The 27,315-nt window shown below is 35.8% G+C and overlaps 1 protein-coding gene and 1 long non-coding RNA gene across 5 annotated transcripts; one reads left to right on the top strand and one right to left on the bottom strand.

Moving 5' to 3' along the window:
* Positions 1–4,661: 4,661 nt before the first annotated feature.
* On the top strand, positions 4,662–21,386 carry LOC127071783 (toll-like receptor 4). Of its 4 annotated transcripts, XM_051011443.1 has the most exons (4): positions 4,662–5,297; positions 5,365–5,623; positions 18,349–18,563; positions 18,893–21,386. In XM_051011443.1, exons 2-4 carry the CDS (start codon positions 5,611–5,613, stop codon positions 19,712–19,714), a joined length of 1,050 nt encoding a protein of 349 aa, XP_050867400.1. In that variant the 5' UTR covers positions 4,662–5,297; positions 5,365–5,610; the 3' UTR covers positions 19,715–21,386. The 4 variants fall into 4 exon arrangements, with proteins under 4 accessions (XP_050867400.1, XP_050867392.1, XP_050867420.1 ...); XM_051011435.1 differs by having other exon boundaries at positions 4,662–5,623; XM_051011463.1 differs by lacking the exons at positions 4,662–5,297; positions 5,365–5,623 and adding an exon at positions 5,936–6,830.
* LOC127071798 (uncharacterized) lies at positions 11,207–12,981 on the bottom strand. Its single transcript, XR_007785228.1, has 2 exons — positions 11,702–12,981; positions 11,207–11,611 (listed from the first exon to the last, which is right to left on the bottom strand). It is a non-coding gene; the product is annotated as an uncharacterized LOC127071798 (long non-coding RNA).
* Positions 21,387–27,315: the final 5,929 nt, after the last annotated feature.

The raw sequence follows: 27,315 nt of genomic DNA, 5'->3' as shown, positions 1-27,315 counted from the left end.
ATGAGAATAGAAGAGAAAGAAATGGAAGAACTCGAGCATTTTTGATAGATATTTATCCACGTTCACGATCGCGAATAGGTTATTTAAAAATATTGATCGATTTAATAATCACACGTATAATTTGAAAAATTTATTAACTTATTTCTTGTTATCTTTATTCGATTTTTATACGTGTAGATGAGTTAACAAGGGACTCTACAAATCGCATACGTCAAATTAAAGTTATTAGATCCAACACTTTCATATACGACGAGTTTGCACAAGTCTCGAGTTAATATAGTATCTCGAATAGAACCTCAAAACTTGATATAGGAGTTGAAGTTAATTCTACCGTTGGGAATCGGTTCAAACTGAGTTTCCGGCCATCATTTTCTACTGCGCCATCGCGACCCGACATCGCTAATATCAAATTTGTCCGAATACGTGCCGTATGTGTGTACTGCACGTGTGTGTGTGTTTTTGTCTTATCAAGTTGTACCTATCTTTCCTTATGCGTCACAATCCTGAAAGGATTTATTCGTTGCTTTTGATACGTAGGTAATAACAAAACTAACGTAACGGAATTAATTACGTACTTGTATCGTATAGAAAATAATTTGCAGTTTCTCGGATTGTTTTCTTCCTTTTCTACGTGTAATTTTTGCCTACTATTTCGTTATATTGTTCGCTGCCACGTTCCTCCTCTCCTTCTTCATTTTCTATCAAATAAAGTATGTACTACAGTCGATATATACGAGCAAATGAAAAGTTTTTCTTCTTCTCGATAAAATGATCATCGATGAATCGATGACTTTAACATCTATTTTTGATTATTTTTTATTTCAACGTTCTTCCTTTGTTACGAATTCATTTCGTTTGTTGCTTGCACATATCTACTAACATCTAGAAAGATAGTTTTTTTGATAAGAGAGAGAAAGAAAGAAACAGAAAAAGAGAGAGAACGAGATACAGAGTAGTTTCAAAGGGTAACCGAATATAAAATGATCGAGGTAAAAATTCTCTTTTGCGTATGCGGCGTCTTTTGTTTTCAACATCTCTTATATTTTTGACCCTTAGAACTCTCGGTGATGAATTTAGTCGTGTTTATGCAAATATGCGATGGAACATCTCACGAGTGTGTACCAAATGTATACATACATCCATACATGCATATATACATATCATATATATATATACATACATATATTTCCGACCGTTCTTACACAACACGATTGAATGCAGTCTTCTTTTACATATACACGTATACGTAGTAGATATTTTTTTATTCAAGTTCAATTAACCGCACGTAAATCTTTGCAGAGTTTAAAAATAAAAATTAAATAAAACAGTCGCGTCGAGAACACGCGTATCTACTATGTGACTATGTTTAAAACAATACAAGCGAGATATAAATACATTCGATATACGTACATCGGAATATAATGAAAAATATTACAAAATGTACAGTAATTTTGTAACTTGTTACACAATTACATTAGTAAATCGTATGTGCATTCAGCTTGATACACGTAAGTACATACGTGTATGTACGTATATATGAGAACGATTCTTCGAGTAGAATTTTTGAAATCGTGTAACGCTTAAATTGGAAGTAATAGTTTTGATATGCCTTCTAGTTCCGTTCCAGTTTTTAAGACTTCGTTCTTCTTCTTTTTTTTCCTCGTATCTCTGGCTTGCTTCTGTTTCTTTCAATCTTTTTCATCGAGCATGTACATCGAGCCGGATATATCGCCATTGCCCGACGAAAATTCAAATACAACGCAGGTACGGTGGACCAACGCTTAAAGAAAAAGTTCCAGGTGCCCTCGTCGAGGGAATCTTTTGTTTTCGCGCCATTATGACTCTCAACCCTCGGAAGTATACGATCAGCCCCAAGCAGAGATGCAGATAGCTTACAATGGTGCGAGGAACGGGGCGAAAGGCAGGCCTTTGAACTACGGGTATGAAAAGAGCACTGTGGACTATATTTTCTTATTTTCCTTTTTTTCTCTTGCACTTTTTTCCAACAGAAAACGTTCAACGCCGGTAAAACGTTAATAACAATAGAGGACATATAATCCGGGTAAATCTGGGATAACGAAAGGATTCCGTTTGTTCCCCGACAAATAGTTTTACGAGTAATTTGATTTCAATTTTTCAGTCTGTACACACACACACGCGCACATACTCAATCGATAAATACATACATATATGTATATATATTTGTGTGGTATACTGTTATGCTTTTTTATTTCTCTTCTTTTCATTTCGAACGGATAAATTCAATGTTTGCTTCGAGACCGACGCGAGTATGGAAATTGAATTGATTCGATATTTTATAACGCTATAACGTTAAAGACAAAGCCGACCCAATTTTTTTATTTTCTTCACGCAAATACATCATCGCGTTCTCTTCGCATGTTTGTTAAAACTGTTCTCTTAAACGTCGTCCTCGGTATCGATGGTCGATTCGTGGAATTTCTGCAATATGCGCGGCACTGAACGCGATGGCGATGTAATTAAATAATAATTAAGGCAGCGTGGCGCAGTGAGAATATTTAACCCATTAGGGGAAGAGAGATCCTTTTTTTCGTTGCTTTAATGTACGATCTCTTAGGAAGAGAGAACTATCGATCCATACGTTTGGCCCTCTGCACGTTGTATCTGAGCTCTTTTCCCTTCTCCTTCCTGCGAATCCACAACGTTCTTTACTTTGAAAAATGTGTATCGACCGTGACTGTCATATATATTCCTAACATATTTTGTAATTATTATTTTATTAATCTTACGTGTTTCTATTTCTTACGTTATATTTCTGTTATCTTATGTAAATGATTGATATGATAAAATCAATACGGAAATATTAAGAGTTTTCATTAGAAAATGAAAGTGAATCATTATGCGCTTTGTGCCATTCGATATATGTTTTTAACTAATAAATCGCGAAATGATGTTTTGTTTTTTTTTTACAAATACAAATTTAACATTTTTTAAAACGAATGATAATGTGAAACGTTGAGTGTGTTCTATTTGACGGTCGTTATTTGGGAAAATGGTAGACCTCTCAACAGATGAGAGGACATTTATCCCAAATGAGATAACTTGAGATGTCGCTCGCAATTCGGAAGATCGTTTCAAGTTTCGTTGAGCACCACTGAGAGGAATCTAAGCACGAGAAAGAGCGTTATGCGCTACCCTCGTTTTTTCCCTTCTTCGTCTCTCTATCTCTCTAGCTGTCTCTATCTTTCATTCTTTCTCCCTTTACCTCAAACAACCTCTTCTGTACAGCTGTAATCAGTGCAGCTGACTACGGATGACGGCCAGGTCAGTGAATTCGAATTCTGTGTATTTTTAATCCCCCTGTGTTTTCGGTTTACAATACATTCCGATTTGGCGTTAAACGACTTCGAAAACAATTCCGGCGATCGACTTAGTTTCATGAAAAGTTTATTCTGTTTATCGTTTCGATTCCAAAATTCAGTGTCAGGAGTGTTTGAACTTTTGATGGAATTTATTAACGATACCTAAATATAACGGTGAAATTAATTCATATGTAAAGAGCTTTATAAACATGTTCGATTGTTTTCCAATACAATGGAGTAACAAATAATAAATAAAACTGAATAATGAAAAAAAATGATCGAAAAACTGAGCTCGCTTAAACGAACGGGACGATAATTTTGCGGTAAATTCGGAACGATCGATCCGCGAATTTGAAGTAGAAACCCAAATCCGTCTTCTGCAGACTTTGCCGAACCAAGTCTGCTGCTTCACTATATGTGTACCTGTATTTTCGGCGTTATCTATGTCCTAGTTTTCGCAAGGCATCTAACGCGCTCAACAATGGTACTCGCGCGGTGACGCTTTTAAAGCACGATCTTTTTTTTTCCTTTTTTTCTTTTTCTTTTTTGGAAACAACATCTGCCGTTTGAGAAATGCTGCCTTTTTCGACAAAGCCCATCCTCGTGTAAAGCTTTAACACAGCACGCGTGCACACAATTCGGATGCAAGAAAGCTGCATCATTCTCTGTAAATTTTATAAAACGGTTAAGATCAAGTAATCTCCCTTAATAAAAAAGATATTAATTTATTTATGACAGAACGTCATATATGATTTATTTGATATATTGCATATACCCATATACGTTAGTACTTTCAGCACTTGTTGATTACCAAGAAATATTAATGAATTTATCGAAGTAACGATATTCAATTCGCATCGAATTGATTATGAGCATAACGTGAAGCAGAAGCACCCGGTTGTTATTACATCTGTTTATAAAACGATTATCTCGATTTGAAAATACCGTGGAATTTCCTATGACACATGACCATTCGATAATCATTTTTATTTCGAATTGGCTCTCAAAATGAACAAAAATAAATCGTAATGGAAGAATTTTCTTCCATTAGTTTTGGTAAGAAAGAATTCCCTTTTAAATCTTGCCACATTTATGCAACAAGAAATCTTTCGACCTGGTATGTTTGTACGTGAAGAATAATTTTTCAAGTGATTCCGAATGAGTAAGAGAATCAGTCGAGTTAGCAGGATCTTTTGAGTGTAAGTAAGGAGAGACATGGAAAAAGAGTCGCGACGTACGATGGAGCGTGCGAGTAATCGACTCGTTGCTTCTGCTTGCTGGGCTCCTCTGCTCTGTACTCTGCTAGGTGGTCTTCGGCATTCGGCTTCAGCAAGCCGACCGACCGCAGTCGAGCGCGCGACGTAGTCGAGTGCGGTACACATTGCCGTAGGCAGCTTTTGCTATTCCCATTGCTACCGCACACTGTGTATTTCTTGTGTGTGTATGTGTGTGTTCGTTCGTGACCGTGTTTTCTTCCCTCTCTTTCTATTCCATTCCATTGTATATTATTTCTCTCTCTTTCACTCATTCACGAAACCGTTCGTTTCCAACGAACTTTACCACCCCGTCGGTGGATAGCGTGACCAGCGTGTTTCCTGTACGGTCAGGACTTCAACGATTCTCGATCTTTCAAAGAAGACCGAGAGAAAGGAAGAAAGAAAAAAAATAAAATAAAAGCAGACCTTCGAGTCCCATCGAAAGTCGAGAAGCAGAAGGAAAAGAAGAAGAGGGGAGAGAAACGAACCGTGCAGGGAAGGACATTCGAGCGGGAAAAAAGAGTTCCTCTTCTTCGTGGAAAAGTTACGAGGAAAAGAAATAGAGAGAGAGAGAGAGAGAGAGAGAGAGAGAGATGCGTAGATCAAAGGAAGAGTGAGCGAGAGAGAAGAACGCGTGCGCACCTACATATCTCGCAAGGTGTATTACGTCTTCGTCTCATTATCAACATCTTTATCGGCCGTGAGTGTCGCGCATTCTTCCATCTTTCTTTCTCTCTTTTCCTCTCTCTACTTTCTTTTTGAAGCAGAGGGATCTCTTCTCAAGTTGCTGCGAGCGTTTCTGAGAAGAAACGATGAGCAACGGCGTCGCGACGCTCTCGTTGCGCCGCAGGAGGAACTGGACGACGACGCGTTCGAACTAACGGTTTCCATCGTTCTATTGTAATAACGCTTCTCTACTGTTTCCTTTTCTCCGATTCTCTTTCTTGCTCTCTTTTGAAACGTGTTCTGGTGTATTTCCTTCATAACCAAGAACGCCTTCGAGGGATTTAACGATGAACGAGATAGGTAAGACAGCATTCTTGTTCTCGAATCATTCTTGATTCTTTTGCAATCTGGAAATAGAGTGAGTCGAAAGTGACGCAATTCTTCCGTGAAAGGATGTGATTCGTAATTTACTTCGCGATTTAACATTCGCGATTGGTATCTCAGACAACTTCGCAGGAAAGATTCATTTTTCAATGGAGAAAGATAGAGAGGGAGGGAGGGAGAGATAGAGAGAGAAAGAAAGAGCTTTAAATCTCGTGCGATCGAGAGATAAGCCGATAATGTGTTGTAGGAAAGTATAAACAATCTCTTGTTCCTTTTTGTTTTTTTTTTTCCTTTGTAGTTAATTCGTTTACGAAAGACTCGACGTACCGCAGGCAACGACATAACAATTGAGATTTATAGAGAGTAGTTACGGTTACGTTTCCTTTTGTTTGATTCTTTATTACTTTCGTTGTTGCTGACGCATGTGTCAGGATTGCTAGCCGATACTTCCTCGTGCTCCTCTTACGAAAGTCGTTTCTGTGTTGGAGCTTGATCGCAAGATTCGTATTCCAGCATGTTTCTATGGTTAAAAATAATTTTTATATCATTTTTCCAATGATATCTTTTTTCTCCTACTATAGTACAAATCTACTACAGTATTTGTTTATCGTGTATATACGTATATAGTAAGAAAATACGCGAACAAAGGAGAGAAACTGTGTTTTGAGGATTTTCTAGCGCGTTTCTCGAGAACGAACCTTATCTTTGGTTGGTGATTACATTGTCTTGTCAGTTCCCAAAGGCTTAAGGTTATCGCATAAGAGACAAGTAAGGAGATACGTAAAATGATAGATTCGAAAATGGGAAATGAAGTGGTTCGTCGTCGGTCTTTCAAGAGTAGTTGAATTTCTCTCTCTCTCTCTCTCTTGTAGAAAGGCAAAACCGGTTTTTTCGAATGTCTGTCCAGAGAAGAGACGGACTTTTCGAGTTCCTGTCGAAGAAGTTTCTTCGAAGCGAAGTTTCACACTATGGTGGTAGCTCCTCGCAGTTCGTAATTAACAACGGAACTAACTGCCGTCGTCGTGTCGTCGTAGTCTGAGCAACTTCGTTTCTAAGGATTTCACAAAAAAGTCTGCTGGTTTCGCTCGAAGAAACTCGTCGTCCGTAGAGATAAATTCTTTTTCCGCTGTCAGACCGTTAATCCTGAAGTTGAATGACTTACCTCGACGCGTTTTATCGTTTTGTGAGTTCTCAGTTGCTACCTTTATCAAGGACGAATAAATGTGTATTCTCCTATACAAGCTTTTGTAATATAGTTCTATAGTGCGTGTTTGTGCGTGTGTGTGTGTGTTTGTTTGTACAATGTGACAAGAAGACAAGTTCTGAAATAAATTGTTCTATCTTATTTCCTTCGCGAATTTACGACGACCTTTCGTATTTTCTTTTCTTCAAGGATGAGAATTCGATCGGAATATAGTTTTTAAATACTCGAAAAATCTTACTTTCTCGAACGTCTACCTTCTTTCTAAGAAGACTAAGAACACAATAGTTTCATTTCAAAACATCGTGGTTCGTTCCAACGTGTCATTCTCTTTGCCATTTAAGCGAAACTCAAGGCAAACGATTCTCGAACGTATACGGGTGCTTGCTGTTTTACTTGTTCGAAAGACAAATAAATAAAAACTGCGAATGAAAAGAACTATGAGGGAGATGGGGAGGGGGAGAGAATAGAAGATAAAGAATCCGTTCGAAGCGTATAAACATGGCTATAGTACAAGAATCGCATTGTTATATATGTATGTATATATATATATATATAGATAGATGCGATCTTATCAATTGTATTTATAGGACACTGAAAGAGAATGATATATACTTACGTACATTATAATGTCTGTACTCTTGGAGACAAATCGTTATGTCATAATGAACGATGTTGAAGTACATTCTTCTTTCGTTTCTTTATACTTTTCGTTTATCGGAGATGAAGGACAAAATTAAAAAAAAAAAGAAAAAAAAGGGAAAAGAAAGAATTATACGAATCTTTCTTCGAACGTATTTCCTCTCTTCTGTTGTGAAACGTTAAGTGTCGATCAGACTCTCTCGAGTATTGAAAGTTTTCTTTAAATAAACGCCGGTCGAGTGGCGAACGGGCTCATGCTTTTATTCACTGCTTTCGCGCATCGCGAAGGGAAGAAGAAAAAAAGCGGGTGAATTGATTATTCGAATAACACGAAGGATGACGAACGATCGAGGATATTCGTAAAAACTTGATACACATATGTTGCTTTTTATGTCTTTCTCTATTTGCCTCTCTCTCTTTCACTCATCATTCACGTTTCTGGCCACTTTCGAGGTTTATACGTCGATACAGTTTACGATAATTCCTCCTTCGATGAAAGATGAAACGTTCTACGAATAAACGTATCGTCGATATCGTTCAGAGGAAGAAAGTGTCGATTTTTAGTTTTTCTTTTCTTCTTTATCGAAAGTCACGAGAAGTTCGATTGCAAAACGTAAAAACCGAGCATTCTTGGCATCAAACTTTAAACTAATTCTTTCGTTGGCTCGTAGATGAAAAGGTAACGAACTCAGCGACTCCTTCATGGATCCTCTCATTCTTTTTGCTGACGATAAAACTTCGAAAGGAGATGGTATAAAAGTTCGTGGAAAAGTAAGGATAAATGATATATTTTTCTAGGATTTGATCTTTTACAGACAGAAAAATCACAACGCTCGATTGATTCGATGCAGGTAATCGAAGTGAGGAGCGAGTTAGAGAACGAGCAATAGAGAAGCATGCATAAATATTTACCAGGCGATGCTTTTCCTCTTTGTATCCGTGCAATAACGCGATACCGATTGTCCGTACAAAGCACAGATGTTTCGTCGATACGTTACTTGGAAAGGTCGAACTCGCACCTGCTTTGTGTGTCCGATGTGCGATAATCTATCGCCACTAGGGGCAACTGTGAAACACGAAATGCGGAAGAAAAATAAAAAGAAAATCGATCGTTACATTCGAGGAACACGTTATTCGTTCGTAAAAGATTTATGTTACTCAGGGTAAGTCATATAACTTGTTTTTGATCGGTACAGTAAAGGAAAAATAAAGAATCAATGTTAAACAATTTGAAAAATCATTCCTTGGTATAAATATAAAATCAATGACTCCGACTTTAAACGTATTGTCACAGATATCGATACAGGTTGCTTCTCTTATCGAAAGATATAGATAAAATGTCTTGTAACAGGTTATATGACTCATTCGATATAAATACAAAGATATTTTCTCGCCTCTGACGTTTAAATCGAAGTAGTTTCGAGGTTTGACGTTTCCTAACTTCTTCATAGTTTTGACCGAATCTCAAAAGATTCCAATTAAGATAAATTCTTGGATTACGTAAGAAACATCGTTAATCGGATGGCGTTATTCGTAATTACGTATCACGTACATCGTTTTACATACATTTATTTGCGTCAGAGAATACGGGCCGATCGATACCGAGAAAGAGCTTGTGCGTCCCTTTTATTACTTACGACCTCCGCACACGGTGAATGCAGTTTTGTTCGACGGCCCCTCTCGAAGGGCTGAACAAGAGCGAACGAGTGATCGTGCAGCAAGAGAGAGAGAGAAAGAAGAGTTATGCGGGATAGAAGGGTCGAAAACGTTCTCTGAAAATTCCGGTGGCACGAAACGAACTTTTTTCTTCGTCGCTACCTTGAATGTCGATAAAAATTCATGTTTCAAAGAAAACGATTATAGTTAAGCGCAATGATAAAGTCTCTGATGATTTCGTTGAGATTTACTTTACATATATACATACACACATACGTATGTGATTATGAAAATAATTTAAATAAGATATTTTGTACTTAGAGATAATTAAAAAGAAATGGAATAAAATTGAATTTCTCCATATTTTTCATTGCTATTTCTTCTTATTCTATATGTGTTAGTATCATCATCCAGATTATCGCTTTTAATTCGATATAAACAGTTTGAAAAACTTATGATGAGTATTATAATGATACGAAATGAAATTCGAGTAAGAGATATTAGTCCTTTCAGACACTACTATTATTGTGTAAGAAAATGGTTTGAAATATTCAAAAGTATCGAACAAAGTATGTAATTAAAAGTGGGAAAGGTGAAAGTATGTATGCTTTCGAAGGGAGATGTTTCAAACGATGAAATCGCGTAAAGCAGACATTTGTTGCTTTGATCAAAAGCAGACGTTTCAATCAGAGTGCAAAATCGATTACCTATACGACAGAGTAGAACAAAAGTATGGCACGTTGCGTATTCTTGCTTCTCGATTGGCCGCTAACTTTCACGCGCCCGCTTGCTTATAAAGGGTACGTTCCTGATTGCCTCTTTTGCCTGCTTTCTCGCTTTTCGCTTTTTATAACATTTCAATTTGCCAATGATTCAAAACGCGATGTTTCGCAGAGAGAAAAAATTCACATTTTTTATTTTCTGTTTGTCTCTCTCTCTCTCTCTCTCTCTTATTTTAATCTTTCCCTGTAATTAATCTCGAACGACCTAAATATCTTGAAGGTAATTTCTTTGAACAAAATATTTTTAAGGTAGATTCACGTAGATTCTTCTATTTTTTAATTTTTTTCCTTTGCTAAAAAGCGAATGCAGAGAGAAAAAAATTCTTATAAGAAGAAGAAAAAAGCGGAGTTTAACTTTCAATATTAAAGTAACGTCGAGGAAACAGTACGCTCTTTTATTCGCATCTCTTTACGAGATGGTCGAAGGCTGTTAGATTGCTTGAGAACCACTGTTGCGTGCACCTTGTCTAAGGCTTCGTTCTCACTGTATTTAGCTGCAAAAAGCATCATCGCTAGATGGTAGAACATAGTTGAGAAATAAAATCTCTGAGATGAATCGTTGTGTCGAATTACTTCAAAGGAATTGATTCGTTCTTGCAAAAATTGAAGAAAAAGAAGAATAGGATGAAAGATATCAATTTATAAGTAACAAAAGGATCATTTCTTTACCCAATAATCCGTTACAAGGGATCTGAAATGAACTTTAACGTGTTTGAATGTTGCGAAAGTAAAAGTTTAGCGTACACAGAACACTGCAACTATTTTACTCCATTCTCTTCGGATTCATTGTAAAACAAAACAGTAGAATAGTATACGTGAATGTGAATTTCACGAGCGTTGAAAAGTAATTAAATCGCGAATCGGTATTGTTCGTGTCGTCACGAGTCCTCCAACAAGTGTGACGCTTCAATGGCAATCGTGACCCTGATGACGAAGTACTTGGCACTCGTACTTTCACTAAAATCATCGAAACGCAACTCAATGGAATCACGAAACATCCATGATTTTCAAAGATTATTATTTTCCCTTTGTGAAAGAAATAGATCGACGTATGTCGAACCGCGTATGGATATTTATGAGAAACATTAAAAAAAGAAAAAGGGAAAAGAAAAATTTTCTTTTCTTATTGTCGGCGAGAGTTTATTGTGGTCTACATTTTATTCCGATCGTGTATATCGAACGACGAATATTCGATAGGTCTCTCTACTGCACTAAGCGAGAAAAATCCTTTGATCTTGATTAGAGTTAGAAAAAAAGAAAGATAGAATTCGACCTCGATTTTCGGAGAGATAAAGGTTGTATATTCTGAAACGACGTGCAGTGTATAATATATATATATATACATATATATTATATATATACACACACATATGCACATACACATTTTTGCTATCGTGATATGGGTTTGGGTGTTGCTTTATCTTGCATGGATCTTTCGGAGATGAAAATTTTTTCTCACGTAGTGTTGGCTCGTGGTATGCACGTGAAGCTCGGCCTCGACTTGGCTGCTGTAACAGCGAAATACGACGACGATTACGATGACGACGTCTACTGCGGACTTGCTGCATCGTACTCGCTTGCTCGTTCGCGCGTGCTTGTCGCGTCGGTGCATTATTTTTAAATGCGAAATATGCTTCGGGGACACGGACAAACAGTAACGACATCACTGGCAGAGGCGAACACCTGTTAACCCGACGTCAAAATGTGTTACTAATTAGCGTTTATTAATAAGCTTGACGCGTGAAAAGAAGGGCGGAACTTTCGGTTAGATACTTTTTCTTCCATCTTCTTTTTTCCAGAGAACTCGCAACCTGTTTTTCAACGAAGTTTTAAAAAGTCGACATTAATGGGGTTGGCGAGTAAAACAAATTTTTCTTTCTTCTTTCTTTTTTTTCTTTTTTTTGTTTCTTTTTTTTTTTTTTTTTTTTTTTTTTTTTTTTAAAGAAAATATACCCAGGTAAATGGAATACGTGTATTCGGTCGAGCAGTGATGCGTAAAACCACCAGCAGCACTACTAACACTACTATCCATATTTTTATCTCTTGCATATACACGCAGAATAGAGTGCAGAGAGAATCGTTCGTGCGAATTCGTCGCTCGTCGTTCGGTTTGTAGTTCCTCCTCTTTCTCCTCCTCCTTTATGATCCCGCCTACAAAGTTTCGCTCCGCTTTTCGGTCATAAACTTTTTCTAGTTCGCTTTGGTGAATTTCGAATGCTTTCTTGTTCGTTTTCGTGTTCGTGTCTTTTCGTGACTGTAATTTTTTGTATACTTTACCTAAATTTAGGCCATGCTCACGTGAGCCAATCTCGTCCTTCGAAGTTAATCCCTTCTTCTTGACCCAATATTCTCTGCGTCCTCGTAGGATTGGATCGATTGAATTAGACCAAGGATCAAGATCGTTGGGAGATTTAACGTTTGCGATTTCAACGTTCTTTCTATACGTTCTTTCTCGAAATGAATATAAAAATACGAAGTGAAACGAGAGGCGAATGTAATAATTGCACGGATTAACATGTACGATCGATAGACACGTAGCTAACGCTGAGTCATGCCGAGATATCGGAGCTTCGAGAAGATACTATCTAAAAGATTATTTGCATCATTTTCGAACAATCTCTTCCAATGAACCTTCCTTGAATGCATTTCGATCCTCGTGATCCTCCTGAAATATTTTCGATTATATACTTGGCGTATTAAATTGATTCGACTCTTGAAAAGTGACTTATCGTTGTAAGTGTTTATTTGTAAAACGATATCTCGGACAGTCCTTCCAAAGTAATATTTTATCATTCTTTTCAAACTTATTTTCTATTTCCTACTTTCGATTTAACGAAACGAATCTTTTTAAATTTCAATGCATTTTCGCGTAATTTTATCGATCTGAATAAGTCAAAGTTAGAGCGCAATTTCGGCTGCAAATGATATTTTCGATCTTTCTCATGATATTTCTGTAAAAGCTATAATTGTAACTTAAAAATATGTTTGGTGGTTGAAGGTTTTACGCAGCGGCACGCGTTACCATAAACGTCACGTAGACTAACTCGCTGGTTTCGCCGTGTCGGCACGTAAAAGTCATTCCTGTCGGTCTCTCTCTCTCTCTCTCCTTCTTTCTTTTTAACATGAAAAAGAGAGATAGATAGTACTAGAGATATCGAACGAGTTTCTGGTATCTATCTTGTGCACCTAATTTCGTTAGTTCGCTTTCGATCCGACGATCGATAACTTACATTACAATTATTCGTGCGTTTAGGTTTGCAATACATATACTCCTGTTTGCCTGTTTGTAGAATCTTTCTCGCTTGAATATATATCCTCGAGGCATTTGGTTTACTCTCAAGCCACGTCCTTTATTTCGTGAATTCGCGTCTACCAAGTTACAAGATGAAACCATTTTTCTTGTTCGATGTCCCGAAATCTAGTTTTAAATTGCGTTCGCCATTTAAGTGAATACGAACGATCCGATATTTCGAGACACGTTTGTTCAGTGAAGAGATATTAAAACGAGGATCCATTAGCTCGTAGAAATTAGTCATTCTATTCTAGAACGTGGAAATCTCGGAGAACCTCGTACCCCCGTTCCTTTTAGATTTAAATGGCCTCGACGAGCTATCTTGACATATTGGAGTAATGTATGTAAAAGTGAATATTCGTTTGATTGAAATTCGATGGTGATATATGATTTTTGAATGGAATATTTCGAAACGATCATTTAAAAATTGCAAATCGAAATGATCAAGCGATTGAGAATTCATCAAACGCGCGCACGCGGGTGTATGTGTGTATAGTACATATTTTCATCATAGATGTGAGTCATTAGATATTCACGTTCGCGAAGTAGATAATCTACAAAGTTAATAAAACTATTCGCTAGAGCTGAAGCTTTATAACGATATTATTGTACGTATACTCTCTCTCTTTCTCTTTCTCTCTCTCTGCTTCGTGTCAAGGAACGAATTGTTTACGCTACCGGAGCGAGTTTTCACAAGGAGAGGACGACGGCAACGGAAACGCGAATAGTTGGGCAACAATGTTTGGTTCTCGTCGAACTGACAGGCTTACTCTATAAATCGGCCGTTAAAATAATATTTAGTCGTTTCCACATTATTTCTGTCCGTCTTTTCTCTCTCTCTCTCTCTCTCTGTCTCTTTCTCTCTCTGCATTTCTCTCTCTCTATCTCTTACTTTCTCTCTTTCTCTATCTATCTATCTATCTATCTATCTATCTATCTATCTATCTATCTATCTATCTATCTATCTATCTATCTATCTATCTATCTATCGTCTGTGAGGGCATGAGAAGAACCAAGAGCCATGTCCGTTTCTTCTTCGATCTTTCATCTTCGATACGAGACCGACACTGTAATTGAAATTTCTCGAATTCTCCTATTTCGTTCGCGTGTAATAAGCGAGACAAGAGGCATCTGCGGTTTGTTTGGAATGTAACACATTTAAAAATTTTTCTTCTTTATAGAAAATTTTATAATATTGAAGGACGTTAATAAGATCGTTTGTCTTTAAGATCGATTTTTATTTTGAGCTTTTTGATATTTTAATTATTTTTAATTCGAATTTGTGTACAAAGATTGATCTGACCTTTTCAAGCTCTCTTTCTCTTTCTCTGTGTCTATTTTCTTTTCTTTTACCGTTACGTTCACTATAATATATACGTATATATCTATATGTTTATATATTACTTCGATCATTCGATCTTTGTGAATGTGATAGCTAATTATTATGCAACCATAAGAAAAATCAATGTCATCGTAACATTATACTCTATTGCTATCCACGTACGAGCCGTATATATGTTGATCGATGCATTACTTCCTATTCGTTGAAAGCAGAATGCACGTTCGAACGATTATCTCCACGTTAATAAAAGTAATATAATAAAATGCACGCTTGGTTACGCTCGAACGCATTCCTTTTATCATTCTTTTGTTTTACGTCTAAATACGTAAATCGTTCACTTTGATCGTTTTACTTTTTAAAAATTGTTTGCTAGTTTATTTAAAATACTCGTAAGATATAATAAATCCTTTTTTTTCCTAATCATTCTTTTAAAATCGTTTTTTTATCGCGTTTCACACTTTTCGTATTTAAGCAAATATTTTTACTCGTTTTTCTTAATATTATGTATGGTTATTTCTTGTGTTTGTTAAATCCTAAGTAACGAGAGTTTACTTTCGATCGTCTGAAAGTTCTAAAGATAAAACCTCGGAAGGATGAGTAGATGTACGCGAGAAACTATGATATATATCAACGTTTATTATCCAATAGGTTACCGGAGCGCTTATGCGGTCGTCAATAATCGATTACCTGGATTATTCGTGAATAGACATTTAAATCGAATACAGTATCATATTACAACGATAGCGATAAACAATGATACGAGAGTTTTGAAATATCCTTTTATAAAACATTTCCATTTATAACATAAACCGATAGTGAAAATCAAAAAACAAATATGAAGAGAAAACGATATGCCATCGAATGATTTTTATTTTGAGCTTTTATAATCTTTTTTTGTTGAGTTATTCGCTTTTTATGATTCTGGATCCTTTTCGTATTTTGCGTCCAACAAACTGACCTTTCTTTTCCCTTGCCCTATTCTCTATTCCTTTCTCTCTCTCTCTCTCTCTCTTACTTTTTCTCTCTCTCACTCACTTACTCACTCACTCACTCACTCTTTTTCCCTTTTCTATCACACTCTTTCTCATCACTTACTCTACTGCTTCCACTTCCGTGAAATCGCTCGAAGACTCTACTCGTGACACTTTTCTATTTTTTCATCCGCGTCTTTCAGCCTTTCGACAGTAGTTTATCAGGTCGCTTGACAAACTCTTTTCCAACTTGTCACCGTGTTGGCAATACTTTCCCATCTCAGCGTGTCGCCCAGACGCTTTTTCCGTTATTCAATGTGGGTCGACTTTCGTCCAACCAATGGTCGTTTACTTCTCTCTCTCTCTCTCTCTCTCTCTCTCTCTCTCTCTCTCTCTCTCTCTCTCCCTCTCTCTCTTTCTCGAATTTTATCGATGAATAAAAGGTATTTGTCCAATTTCGTCTACGCCGTCGTCGTCGTCGTCGTCGTCGTTGCTGTTGTTGTTGCTCGATGCTTACTCTATAAATGGTTCTTTTATTTCCTTACATTCGCTTCCTTTTTCATTCGCACCAAATTCGAAGTCAATCCATGCTTCTGCATATTTTATTCAATACTTATTTTATTATGAAAATACCTTGATAAAAGTAGCTTTTCGATCGATAATATCGTGTCGCTCGAAGGAATGCCAAAAAATTAACAAAGCATATTTTTTTTCGTTTTTTTCTTTTTCTTTTTTAAGCATTTGACAATGACTAATATTCCCGATAAATTTTTTTTAACTTTTGTTCTGCCATTATACATTTTACATTTAATTAGATTTTTGACAAGGTATTTGTATCGAACTTCATCCGAAGTCCAAGTTTTTGAAAATGTTAGGGATCTGATGAGAAGATGACGAAACTATGTAAGAATCGATAAAAAGCCGCTTAACGCGCTTTCAATGAGACTGAAATGTGTTCCGTTGATATCGACTTTTCTTATTTCACTTTCATCGAAACGATGATCACCATTTCCCTTGCTTCGTCATGCACTATCGGTATTATCGTAGGAACATCATTTCTGTAACGATACTTTTTCTTATCATCCTGCAACGTGATAACGAGGTAAACGAGGGATTTTTTTTCAATTTCGAGGAGGAATAACGAGCTAGAAAACCGTTCGATTTCTTCTTGGGATAACGAGTCCACGAATCTCAATTCGCTTGTGGAATTATTTTCTTAGTCAGATAGGATCGGGACGAAAGACAAAATAATAATGGTATTCCATCTTGAATACGAAACGAGTTCATGGATATCGGATCCATTGTTCTCGTTTTACTCAGCGAAATTTGATCGAAACATGTCTTGTTTTTTGCTTGTTATTAATATATATATATATTACAGTATATATTTCGAGTAGCCTCGAAACGTTTCTTTTTAATTGCCAAGTAATAGTCGAACTATTGATCTATGCCTTCTCACTCGTTTTATGAAATACAGAGACCTGTGAAAATTTTTTATGGGATTGCCTTGGATTTTTGGAGACAAGTATACGCGAAACTTCAACACTTTTATCCGGAGGCTTTTCTCGAAGCTCTCATGAAGCTTTTTATCTTCGTTGTAGTCTTTCATTCAGTCGGATTTACCCCCGGATGTTGAAGTATTGGAGTGATTTTTGCGGGTCTACGTTCGTTTTTTCTTCTCCAACCCATTATTTTATATCCAAGTCGAGGAGGAGGTACAGGAAAAATTGAAAGTTTTAGATGACTAAAGTGGATCCCTTGAAATCGATACTCGTATGGAATTGCGGTTAAAGTTTCTAATTGAGTCGAATCGTTTTTCGATTGGTTTTTTACTTAACTTTTCTTTTTGTTTTTGTTTTTTTTTTTTATTACAAGTTCTTCTCGTTTAGCAGAGCTCGTATTTCATTTCATAAAAAGTCGGCATTTTACATAAGTCGAACGACAATAACAGAAAAATCGAGACAAATGCGGAAATAAATCTACTTAATCAATTCCAAAATGACTTTGTAGCTCTTGTGAAAAGAGCTTTTTTTAACCGACTAAGTTTCATACGTGTTCGCATGCGTTTACCTTTGGATTCGTTATCTTTGCATCTGCCGAAAATCTTTTTTCTCCGTTTCTAAAAGTTTTGCGGTTGCTTTTTCCATTTCTCTCGGTATGCAACTTCAAGCAGAGCTTCTTCTCTGGTCTCGAACGGCGGTAAAGCAACACCAACACAACTATCAACATCGCTATCAGCCCTGCCTTGCCTAGCTCTCTTTTCTCTTTCTTGTTCGCTAACATTTTCTTTAAGTACGACCGTACTACCCTTATAAAGTAGAGAAAAGTCTTACACACTTTAAACTTTCAATACGCGTTTCTTCCTACACTTAGATTACCTAAGATTAGTCGGCTTGGAAAATAGCCCGGCTTAAAATCTCTCCCTCCTTGCGTGTTCTATCTTTCTTCCCTTTTGTTCCATCTTTTCTTCTCCTTTGTACAGTATATTCTCATCGTTGCTTCTGTCGTTAATTAGAGTGCGCAATACTTACTCGTTATAAGAAAAATGACTAGGCATTTCTCGGATCTTTATCATCTTTTACACTTTTAATAAATATTTCATCCTCGCGAATTGATACAAATTCTAATAATTATACGAATCTTAATAATTACTTAATAATACGTTAAATTCTTAATGCTCACTGCTTCGTTTGTTTTATTCATTTTCGATATTATATCAGCTGCATTCCAAAGATACGTGAAAAGTACATTAGGAGACAAACAATTTACTTAAACGTCGATAATTTTCACGAGCGAAATTCTCTCTATCTTACAGATATGACATTCTTCGTTCTCATTATTCTTGTGGTCGGTCTAACCATGACCACTGCGTCCGACGTATTGATTCTTGGATCCACATCTATGGGATACGCGAACCAACAGGAGTCTAAGGTTCATTGTCGATACAGCAAGGCCTATTCGATGCTACAGGTTAAATGCTCCGATCCAAAGCTGGAGGAAATTCCTCGCGATTTGAATTCGAATATACAGGTGAGATATTTTAAAACGTAAATATTGTATGATAAGGCAACGCTATAATTTTCTTAAGATAGGGTAGAGATTTTAAGATAGTGATATGATTTTAGAAAGATTCGATCAATGTTGTATGTTATCGTGATCTGCATTGATCGTTAAATTCTTATATTTTCTCATTAAGTGCAGATAAGAATCGTGGTAATGTTACGATACTTGTAACTGTTATTGTCTTCGTCTTTTTATCTATCGTTGAAGTACTATATCCGATTCGTGCAATCAACTAGGATTAATCACGAACTAATTAAGAGAAATAATCTTTTTCCTTTTTCTCTTTTACTTAACAGGTTCTTGACGCGTCCTTCAGCAGAATCCGAGATCTCCACAACGACAGTTTTTCGTCGTACACGAAGCTGCTCTATATTTATCTCGGCGACAATTTTATTCAAAACATCGAGGAGTCCGCGTTTGCTCAACAATATTATCTTGAAGTCCTTGACCTGACGAAGAACGGTTGCGACAATCTCCCGAAGAATCTGTTTCAGCTTCCGTACCTACGTAGGGTCTATCTAGCCGTGAATAAATTTGGCGACTCTGTCTTTCAGACCGAAGTTACTTCGCCTCTCAATTTTCTTCAACTTCATCGTAACAAACTGACAAAGCTGCCAGAAATGGGATACTTACCAACGCTTCAGAACCTTAACGTTTCCGAAAATATGATCAGTAGAATTACAACGAAAGAGCTGGCTCGTTTCTGTTACTTAGAGGTTCTCGACGCCTCGAAGAATCCACTCAATCTCGAAGAGGACAACTGCGAATGCGTCATCATGCGGAGATGGTTGAAATTACGCAAGATTATCTTCAAACCAGAGTACAATTGTACTCCTGCGGCATTCGAACGTTGTGGAAACGTCACTTTTAGCAACGAGACCTTAACGATCTACGATGAATGCACGAATATCCTGAGGATACAAATGCAAACTAAAAAGGCACGCAATATATGGATCATCGTGGTTTGCTGCGTTGCCTGCTTCATCGTTATCGTCTTTCTCGTACTACTTTGCTTCCACAGACGTAACAAAAGGAAGAAGCAAAAACTGAAAAAGGAACAGCAACGTATAGCTGCCAATAATGCGAATACGCAGCTGTTGAATAGTAATCTAAAATAGGCGAGAGCAAAGTAAAGTTTTTTATCTGTTTTTTATTTCTTTTCTTCTTTATCGGAGATGAAAAAGTGAAAAATGTCTTTTCGGTTACCGCACGAACTTACTTTTTTTTTGTTTGCTTTCTCTTCGTTCGATCGAAAGATTTCATCGTTATCGAGGATATTGAACTTTCGAGAAAAGCTGAAGAAGGAGGATAAGGGGCAGAAGAGATTTCGATACCTCGAGGAGTATTTGCCCCATCGTGTTTGCTCCTCTAGGGGATACTCCGAAGAGGATTTACGTTCTGAACGTTCAAGTATAAGTCTCCAGTAGACTCGAACGTATCTTTCGGGACTGTGATCTCGTATTTGTATGAAAGTTTATGTAGTTTTGTGTATGTACTTAAGCCTGAACCGCGGCATTCGTTGTTTCATTTCTTTGCGCGTGACTGCCTCGACGTTGTATGGATCTTCGATTTTTATGTGTTTTTTGATATTGTCTCTTTTATATACATATATCGTATGTTATGAAAGTATATTGTTTTGTTATTATATATATAGATATATACATATATATATACATATGTATATATATATACACACACACATATATATATACACAACACAGACGCACACACAAGCATATGCATATATGTATACAATGTTCGAAGAAATGCTTTTACGTCGTAAACGAATTGTACTTAAGATTTGTCTACCAACTTATATAACGAGTACTTTAAATATTTTATAGCAAGTAAAATTTTCTTTTTTATTTTGAAAATTCTCTCGATAATGGCACGAAGCTTACATTATATTGCATTTTCTTGTCGGATCGATTTTTCTGTTTTTTTTTTCACGAAAACTTACGTAAACATATATGCTTTTGATAGACAATAGATTTCATTAATTTACGCGTGAATGTTTTTTCTTTCTTTCTCATTTTTGTTCAGCGTAAACGTATACGAGAGTAACAGCGAAAGGACTGTGGAAAAATTTTTCCTCTTTGCGAGTAAGTTTACTCTATTTTTCTATAAAACGATGTATCGTTTTATGAATATTCGATATTTAAATATAAATCACATCAGTTCATATATACGTATCGTGCGATGTTCTACGCTATTCGATATAATAAATAGATAACTTTATCTTATTGATCATATCGCCCTACTAATAATTCGAAACGAATTTCTACGCTTTCCTTAAGATAATTTTATTGTAATAATATAAATCAACTCGGAACAAAATTAATGGCGAAAAAAGTTGACATAATCGATAAAAAGTATACGTAAAACGTCAATAATTATCGCTAAGGGACCTAATTAATTATCTTTTTTTGTATTAAGTCATCGGATATATTCCGGTGCATTTAGTAGGGCACGTATAGCCAGATATTTACATACGTATTTGTTGTACAGCATAAGAACGTAAAGAACTGTGTGTGTGTGATACTACAGTTTGTACATATCATTTTAATTTCTAGTTTAGTTATTAACGGAAAAAAATAATTTATATATGCGCGTTCCAATTAATAATATAACTACGTCCGTGTTGTATGTACGTTTTGAGGAGAATTTAGAGTTTTTTGCGATTATTATTCAATTGATTGTGAGTAACCTTGCCAATGCGTGGGCTGTGCATTTTATGCAGGTTACCTGAACGAAAAAGATACGATATTAAAATTGGTAGAAAAATATGGATATACGTCTTACTTTCGCTTTTTCTTTTCCTACATTTTCTTATCTAAAAAATTTCCTACATTATCTTATCTCATTCCTTTTATGTCTAATATGTGTGTATACGTTTCAACTACTTTTCAATCATATTGCTTATTTGAAGGAGACATATTTTATGAAACAATTGGAGAATATCAAACATATTATTGTTAGATAATCAAACTTAAAAGTAATAACGTAAAACAGAATTTTGAAGATAGTATATATTGAAACAAAATATAAAATTGATACAGATATTATTTATTACGAGTTACAATTTCTCCGGAAAAAATTTTATTATTTTAACGTACGCTTCAAATGCGGTTTATACTAATAGAAATTTGTCATATGATATCGTACAAATCGGGAGAATAAATTCTCGCAAAAATTGCTGACGTAGGCAATATTGGAAATAATCATTTTTTTTACGGGATTGCTTGGAGATTCGAGGAGTCGAGCTGTGACATATAATTGATAAATTTTAGAAGACATTTTTAAAGCCGATTTCAGGATGTTCACGGTTCCTTGACTTTTGAACTAGCTCAACTTCTTTGACATTTCAAGCTCGATTGCTCGCAAAAGAGAATTTCAAGAGCTTCGCGTATGCAGCAGTTTCAAGCATTTTTCTTCGGCTTTCTTTCTTTTCTCTTTTTCTTTCTCGAGAAATCGTCAAAGTGAATAGGATATGTTAAGTTCGATTTTACGAACGTGTTATTATAAATTAAAACGATTTTTTTTCGAATAAATGACGAAACTGCTCAATGAAAGCATTGAAAATTTGATTCGAAAATTATGACACTTGTTAAAACGTGTTTGTTATACAAATCTAAATTTTAATTTTGTTCCATTTCCATAGAATATGCGCGCACATTCTCGAAAGACAAATAACCCCATTCTCTCGTAATAAGAAAATAAAGGGAATATAAATTACGTGCAGAATAATTCGCTAGTTTCCGACGACGATGTTACACAATGATACTTGGCGTTATATAATATTCGAAATTTTCCCGCCCTAGCTATCTTCAGTAAGACGAGACAACGGTGAGACGTCTCGAGTCCAAACTATGTCGTTTCAAGCAGGTAAGCGAAATCAGTGTATAAAGATGTGATTATTTCTTGTGTGATCGTCCATTGGACGATTGAAAGAAAATGAGTTTTATCTGATTGCAAAGTCGAATGAAGAAACATCGGATTGAAATGTTAATAACGAAATAAATAAGATGTAGTTGTACTATAAGGAACGTTCTATTTGTCCTTCAATCGTATACAGGATGTGTCGTTTCAATCGATCCACTTGAAATTGAATCATTTCTCTTCGAAGATCCTATATGATTATAAAAGACCTCAAAGGAAAATTGGTAACTATAGTCCTTGGAAAGAGCAATTAAGAACAAATATTCGTATGAGTGTGTGCGTATACATACATACATACATACATACATACATACATACATACATACATACATACATACATACATACATACATACATACATACATACATACATACATACATACATACATACATACATACATACATACATACATACATACATACATACATACATACATACATACATACATACATACATACATACATACATACATACATACATACATACATACATACATACATACATACATACATACATACATACATACATACATATATACATACATATATATATACGTTATATATATATATATATATATATATATATATATATATATATATATATATATAACAACTTCAAAGAAATACGTAGTTCGAATAAAATCGGACACGCTGTACGATCTTCTAATGACTAGGCTCATTTTTTAACTCGATATCTAATGATCCCCATTGTTTCATCACGGAATTATTCCTATGTCATTTTCCAGCATTTCCTTTACCGCAATCCAATTTTCAATGATTATCTTTCACTTGAATTTTCCAAGAGATTCTTTCTGTATTTATCAAGGAAGCGATTCTCGATGATCGATTTGGAAAAAGAAAAGCTTGTATGCTCGAGATCTCGCGTTTTTCGCTTTCGAATGCTTGGTCGAGACGAAGATGCGAAAAATAGATTACGTAGTTGAGGATTGAGCAAGGGCTCTCTACGGCGTAACAGTGATTCGATCCGTGCTGAAAATCGAGCGTTGAGAGAGGGAAAGAAAGAGAGAGTGAATGAGTGAGTGAGTGAGAGAGAGAGAGAGAGAGAGAGAGAGGGAGGGAGAGGGAGAGAGAGAGAGAGAACTCCCATTCTTTGTGGGGCAAAAATACGTCGTTAATAGAGGCTTGCGTCCAGTCAGTCGATTTCACGCGAAAGATACAGAAAAATCTTTCAACGGTTCCTCACATTACCCTTTAATGCGCCACTTCGGAGCGTTGATGGTGGACACATCTGCTTCTGAAAATAGCAATTGCACCGGCATCATCACTATAGTTATATACAAAACCGGATGAAAGATGTTGAAAAAATTGATGGAGCTTTTCGAATAATCCATTGCGTAATATTTTAAACTTCTTATTTCGTTATTTAATTAAACGAAAACATATCTCCTTTGTAAGAAAAAAGCGAATTAGTCTTTGATAAGTTAGCTTTTTTTGTCGTTTATATATAAAAATAAAGATTATATTAATACTGTTATGGTCGCATATATTACGTATTGTATTTATATAACAGTATTATACTCGAATATTAAAATGTGTTAATTCATTTTTACATTTGAATATCATATATGAATATAATAGTATTTAAAAAAGGAAGGTATTAATAAAAGTTATTTATATGTAATATGTAATTGTAAGACTTGTAGTATAATTATACTATATTAAGTATAATCAGACTAATCAAACATTAATTTTCAGGTATTAACAAACAATTAATTTTGCGTCGAATGAAATGAAATAAAATTTAGAAACTACAAAAAATAGGTAGATGATTAGTGTGATATAAAGATTATATCGTTTTATTGAGTATTAAAGAAAAATTTTAAATCATTCTTACGTATCATCGTATAGAAAACTAATAGATAAAATTTTGTTTATCCTCTTAAAGGGAGCTCCAAATGAATCTACAAAAAATACGACGCGCGAGAGAATAAATTAATTAAATTAATTAGATGCGGCTGCAAAGGCACGTCGTTGTGTCGCACGAAGAAAGTATGTACCTACGTATTTCTTTTTAGATGATAGTACGCGTCCTACAGTATTTGCTTCGCGTAAACGCATCTTACCGAAGAACCGAGGAGACATTTTCTTCTAATGAAATGCTATCGCACGTGTGTTTTTAGATGAAAGATGAGTACTCCTTCGTTCGTGACCTCTCATGTAAATGGAATAACATCGTAACGGAGAGTGCCTCTTTCGTAAAGTATTTGTTTAGAATATCTAACGAGTTCATGATAAATGATGATATTTTTCGCTCGCGCGAACGTATTTTTAATAAGATTGAGGTAAAAAATAGTTCAAACATCTTTAAAATTTTACGACTTTAATAAACGATTTCTTTTCTTATCAACAAATTATCTGACTTTTATTTATCTATTTTCTTACAAATAATTTTCAAAAAGTAAAATAATTTTAGGTATAGAACTTATCAGTAGGCCACGTATGTTAAACGCGGTTTAATATTGCGGTTTCGTAAATTCGATGCCATACATCCTTCAGGATTCTATCGCGAGTCAAATTTCTCCGGTAAATGCTTATTTAACGTTTGCTTTCTATGCGAGGTGTAGAAGAGAGAAATAAGAACCATTAACGGCCGACGGACTTACAGCGAAGCGATACAATCTGATTTAAATTTGATGCTCTTCTTACCTATGATTACCTAACGGCGGATAATTCATTTCGTAACGGAGCATAACGGTCACGCAATGCTTCTCTCTCTCTTTCTCTTTTTCTTTTTCGTTCTTTCTTTTATTCGTAAGAGTGAGCCTCACAGCGGGTTGCGAGCCTGAATTCTTTCTCTTTCGGCACACAAACACACCGGCTGCTCTAATTACACAGCTCGATGCTGATTAGCAGCCGGAGCCAACGCTTCTTCCTTTTCGCCACCCTGTTTCTCTCTCTCTCTCTCTCTCTTTCTCTTTCTTGCTATTTCGAGAAAAATCAGTGCACGAGAATTTCCAAGTGAAGCATCAAAAAATAGTAAGAATCAAAATGCGAAGGTATACGGTCCCACGGCCTTCATAACGTTCCCATTGACTCTACACCCATGTAAAAGTAAAGTTTGCGTAAAATAAAATGAAGAGCACAGAAAGAGGGGCGTAATTATTTGAATAACGTCTTAATCCACACGGGATTTTTAGATTTACGCAAGCGTTGATTAAATTCGAAGGTAGACCAAGTTACAATTAGTAACACAGAATAATAGCTCTTTTGGTTCTCGCTCGTTAGCTAGCTAGGTATATATTTCATGATGGTAACTTTTGTGGGCGCTTTTGTAAGTAATCTCGTTAGTCTTTATCTTCCTTTCCAATCCTGTTGACACGTGCGATTAATAATAGATCAATATTTTTATTTCGTTCATATATCATTTTTATTTCCGCGAGTATCTCTCTCATCATTCCATCTTTTATATTCGAATCTCTTAACAAGTGAAATTGTATTCTTAAGGTAGAATTCTTCTTCATAAATCAGATAGGTGGAAGGAGTTTTTTCATGATGTCCTCTCGTCGAACAAGAAAATGCGTTCACCAAGAGTAAATTGAATTAAAATGGCTTAGATCGAAAGGAAAGGATTCAACGTAGGTATTCAAGAACTTTATCTTCCGTTTGGAGGTCGTAGCAGAAAGTAAAAGAAAAAGAAAATAGAAAAGTGATAGATAATATAATTCGCCGTATCTGTCACTGAGAAACTCGAGGCACGTCCTAAGAGATCCCGAGAAATCTAGGCTATCAAAGATAACACTTTGCGATAACCCATCTTGCGTAACGAGATCAAAGGATATCGTCGCTCAATCAAGATGTGACGTCATTTGGAGCGATATATTTGGCTGATGAAAATCTAGTTTTTTTTAGATCCTGGCTGTGTAACTAATTATTTGACGATCATCATCTCTCGAAATTGAAATTGTTCAAGTTTGAATTATTGAATGATAAAAAAAAATAAGAGAAAAATTCATCGTAAATAAAATTTGACTGTTTGATCATCATAGGAGGAAATTGAATGAATTCTTTCTAAAACTAATTCGTAAACAGAAATGAAAAAAATTTGTTTCTGATAAAATACGATGTCCAAATTTTTTAATAATGAAAGAAATTAGTAAATGAAGGATTGCCTCTGTTGTCTTAATAAAGACTCGATTACCTAATTATCATTCTTAAATGAAAGAAAATTAAATGAATTCTTTGGAGAATGTTATGTTACAAAATTGAAGGAAAATATTCGAGTTTGAATTTTAGAATAATTAAATAAAAAGGAGAAGCAAAGAGGGATGTTGGTCCTGTCGTCATAATGAAGGCTCGACTGCTTAATTAGCGTTCCCTCGAAAAAGGCGGTCGATATGCGTTAGCTCACGTTATCCCACGGCGTCACACGGCTACCGCGCGTTCGCAATGAAGCAATCAGCTTTCTCCGTGCGAGTGAGAGAAGATCCCTACGTCTTCTTCTCATAGCTGTCGTCGTCGTCGTCATCGGACTGTTGCTACTGCTCTCTTCGTTCTTACGTGAGGGGACCAAAAATCGCACGTACACGGGGGCCGTGAAACAATGGTGAAATAAAGCGCGGGCTTTCCATCTTTCCTATGTGAACTGGAGTACCTACACGTATGCACATAAACATATGCCCGCGCATACAATCCCTCGAAAAAGTTTCATGTATATTTGATTGATGATTTTTAATGGTAATTGCCTGTAAAATTATATTTTTAAAGATGATTAATTATCCCGAAAATGATCGATAACTACGGAATATTAATTTTCTAAACGA

The sequence above is a fragment of the Vespula vulgaris genome, chromosome 1, assembly GCF_905475345.1.
Source record: "Vespula vulgaris chromosome 1, iyVesVulg1.1, whole genome shotgun sequence".
NCBI lineage: Eukaryota > Metazoa > Arthropoda > Insecta > Hymenoptera > Vespidae > Vespula > Vespula vulgaris.
Note: the sequence above shows the minus strand (reverse complement) of the source record. Positions and strands in the feature narration are given on the sequence as shown.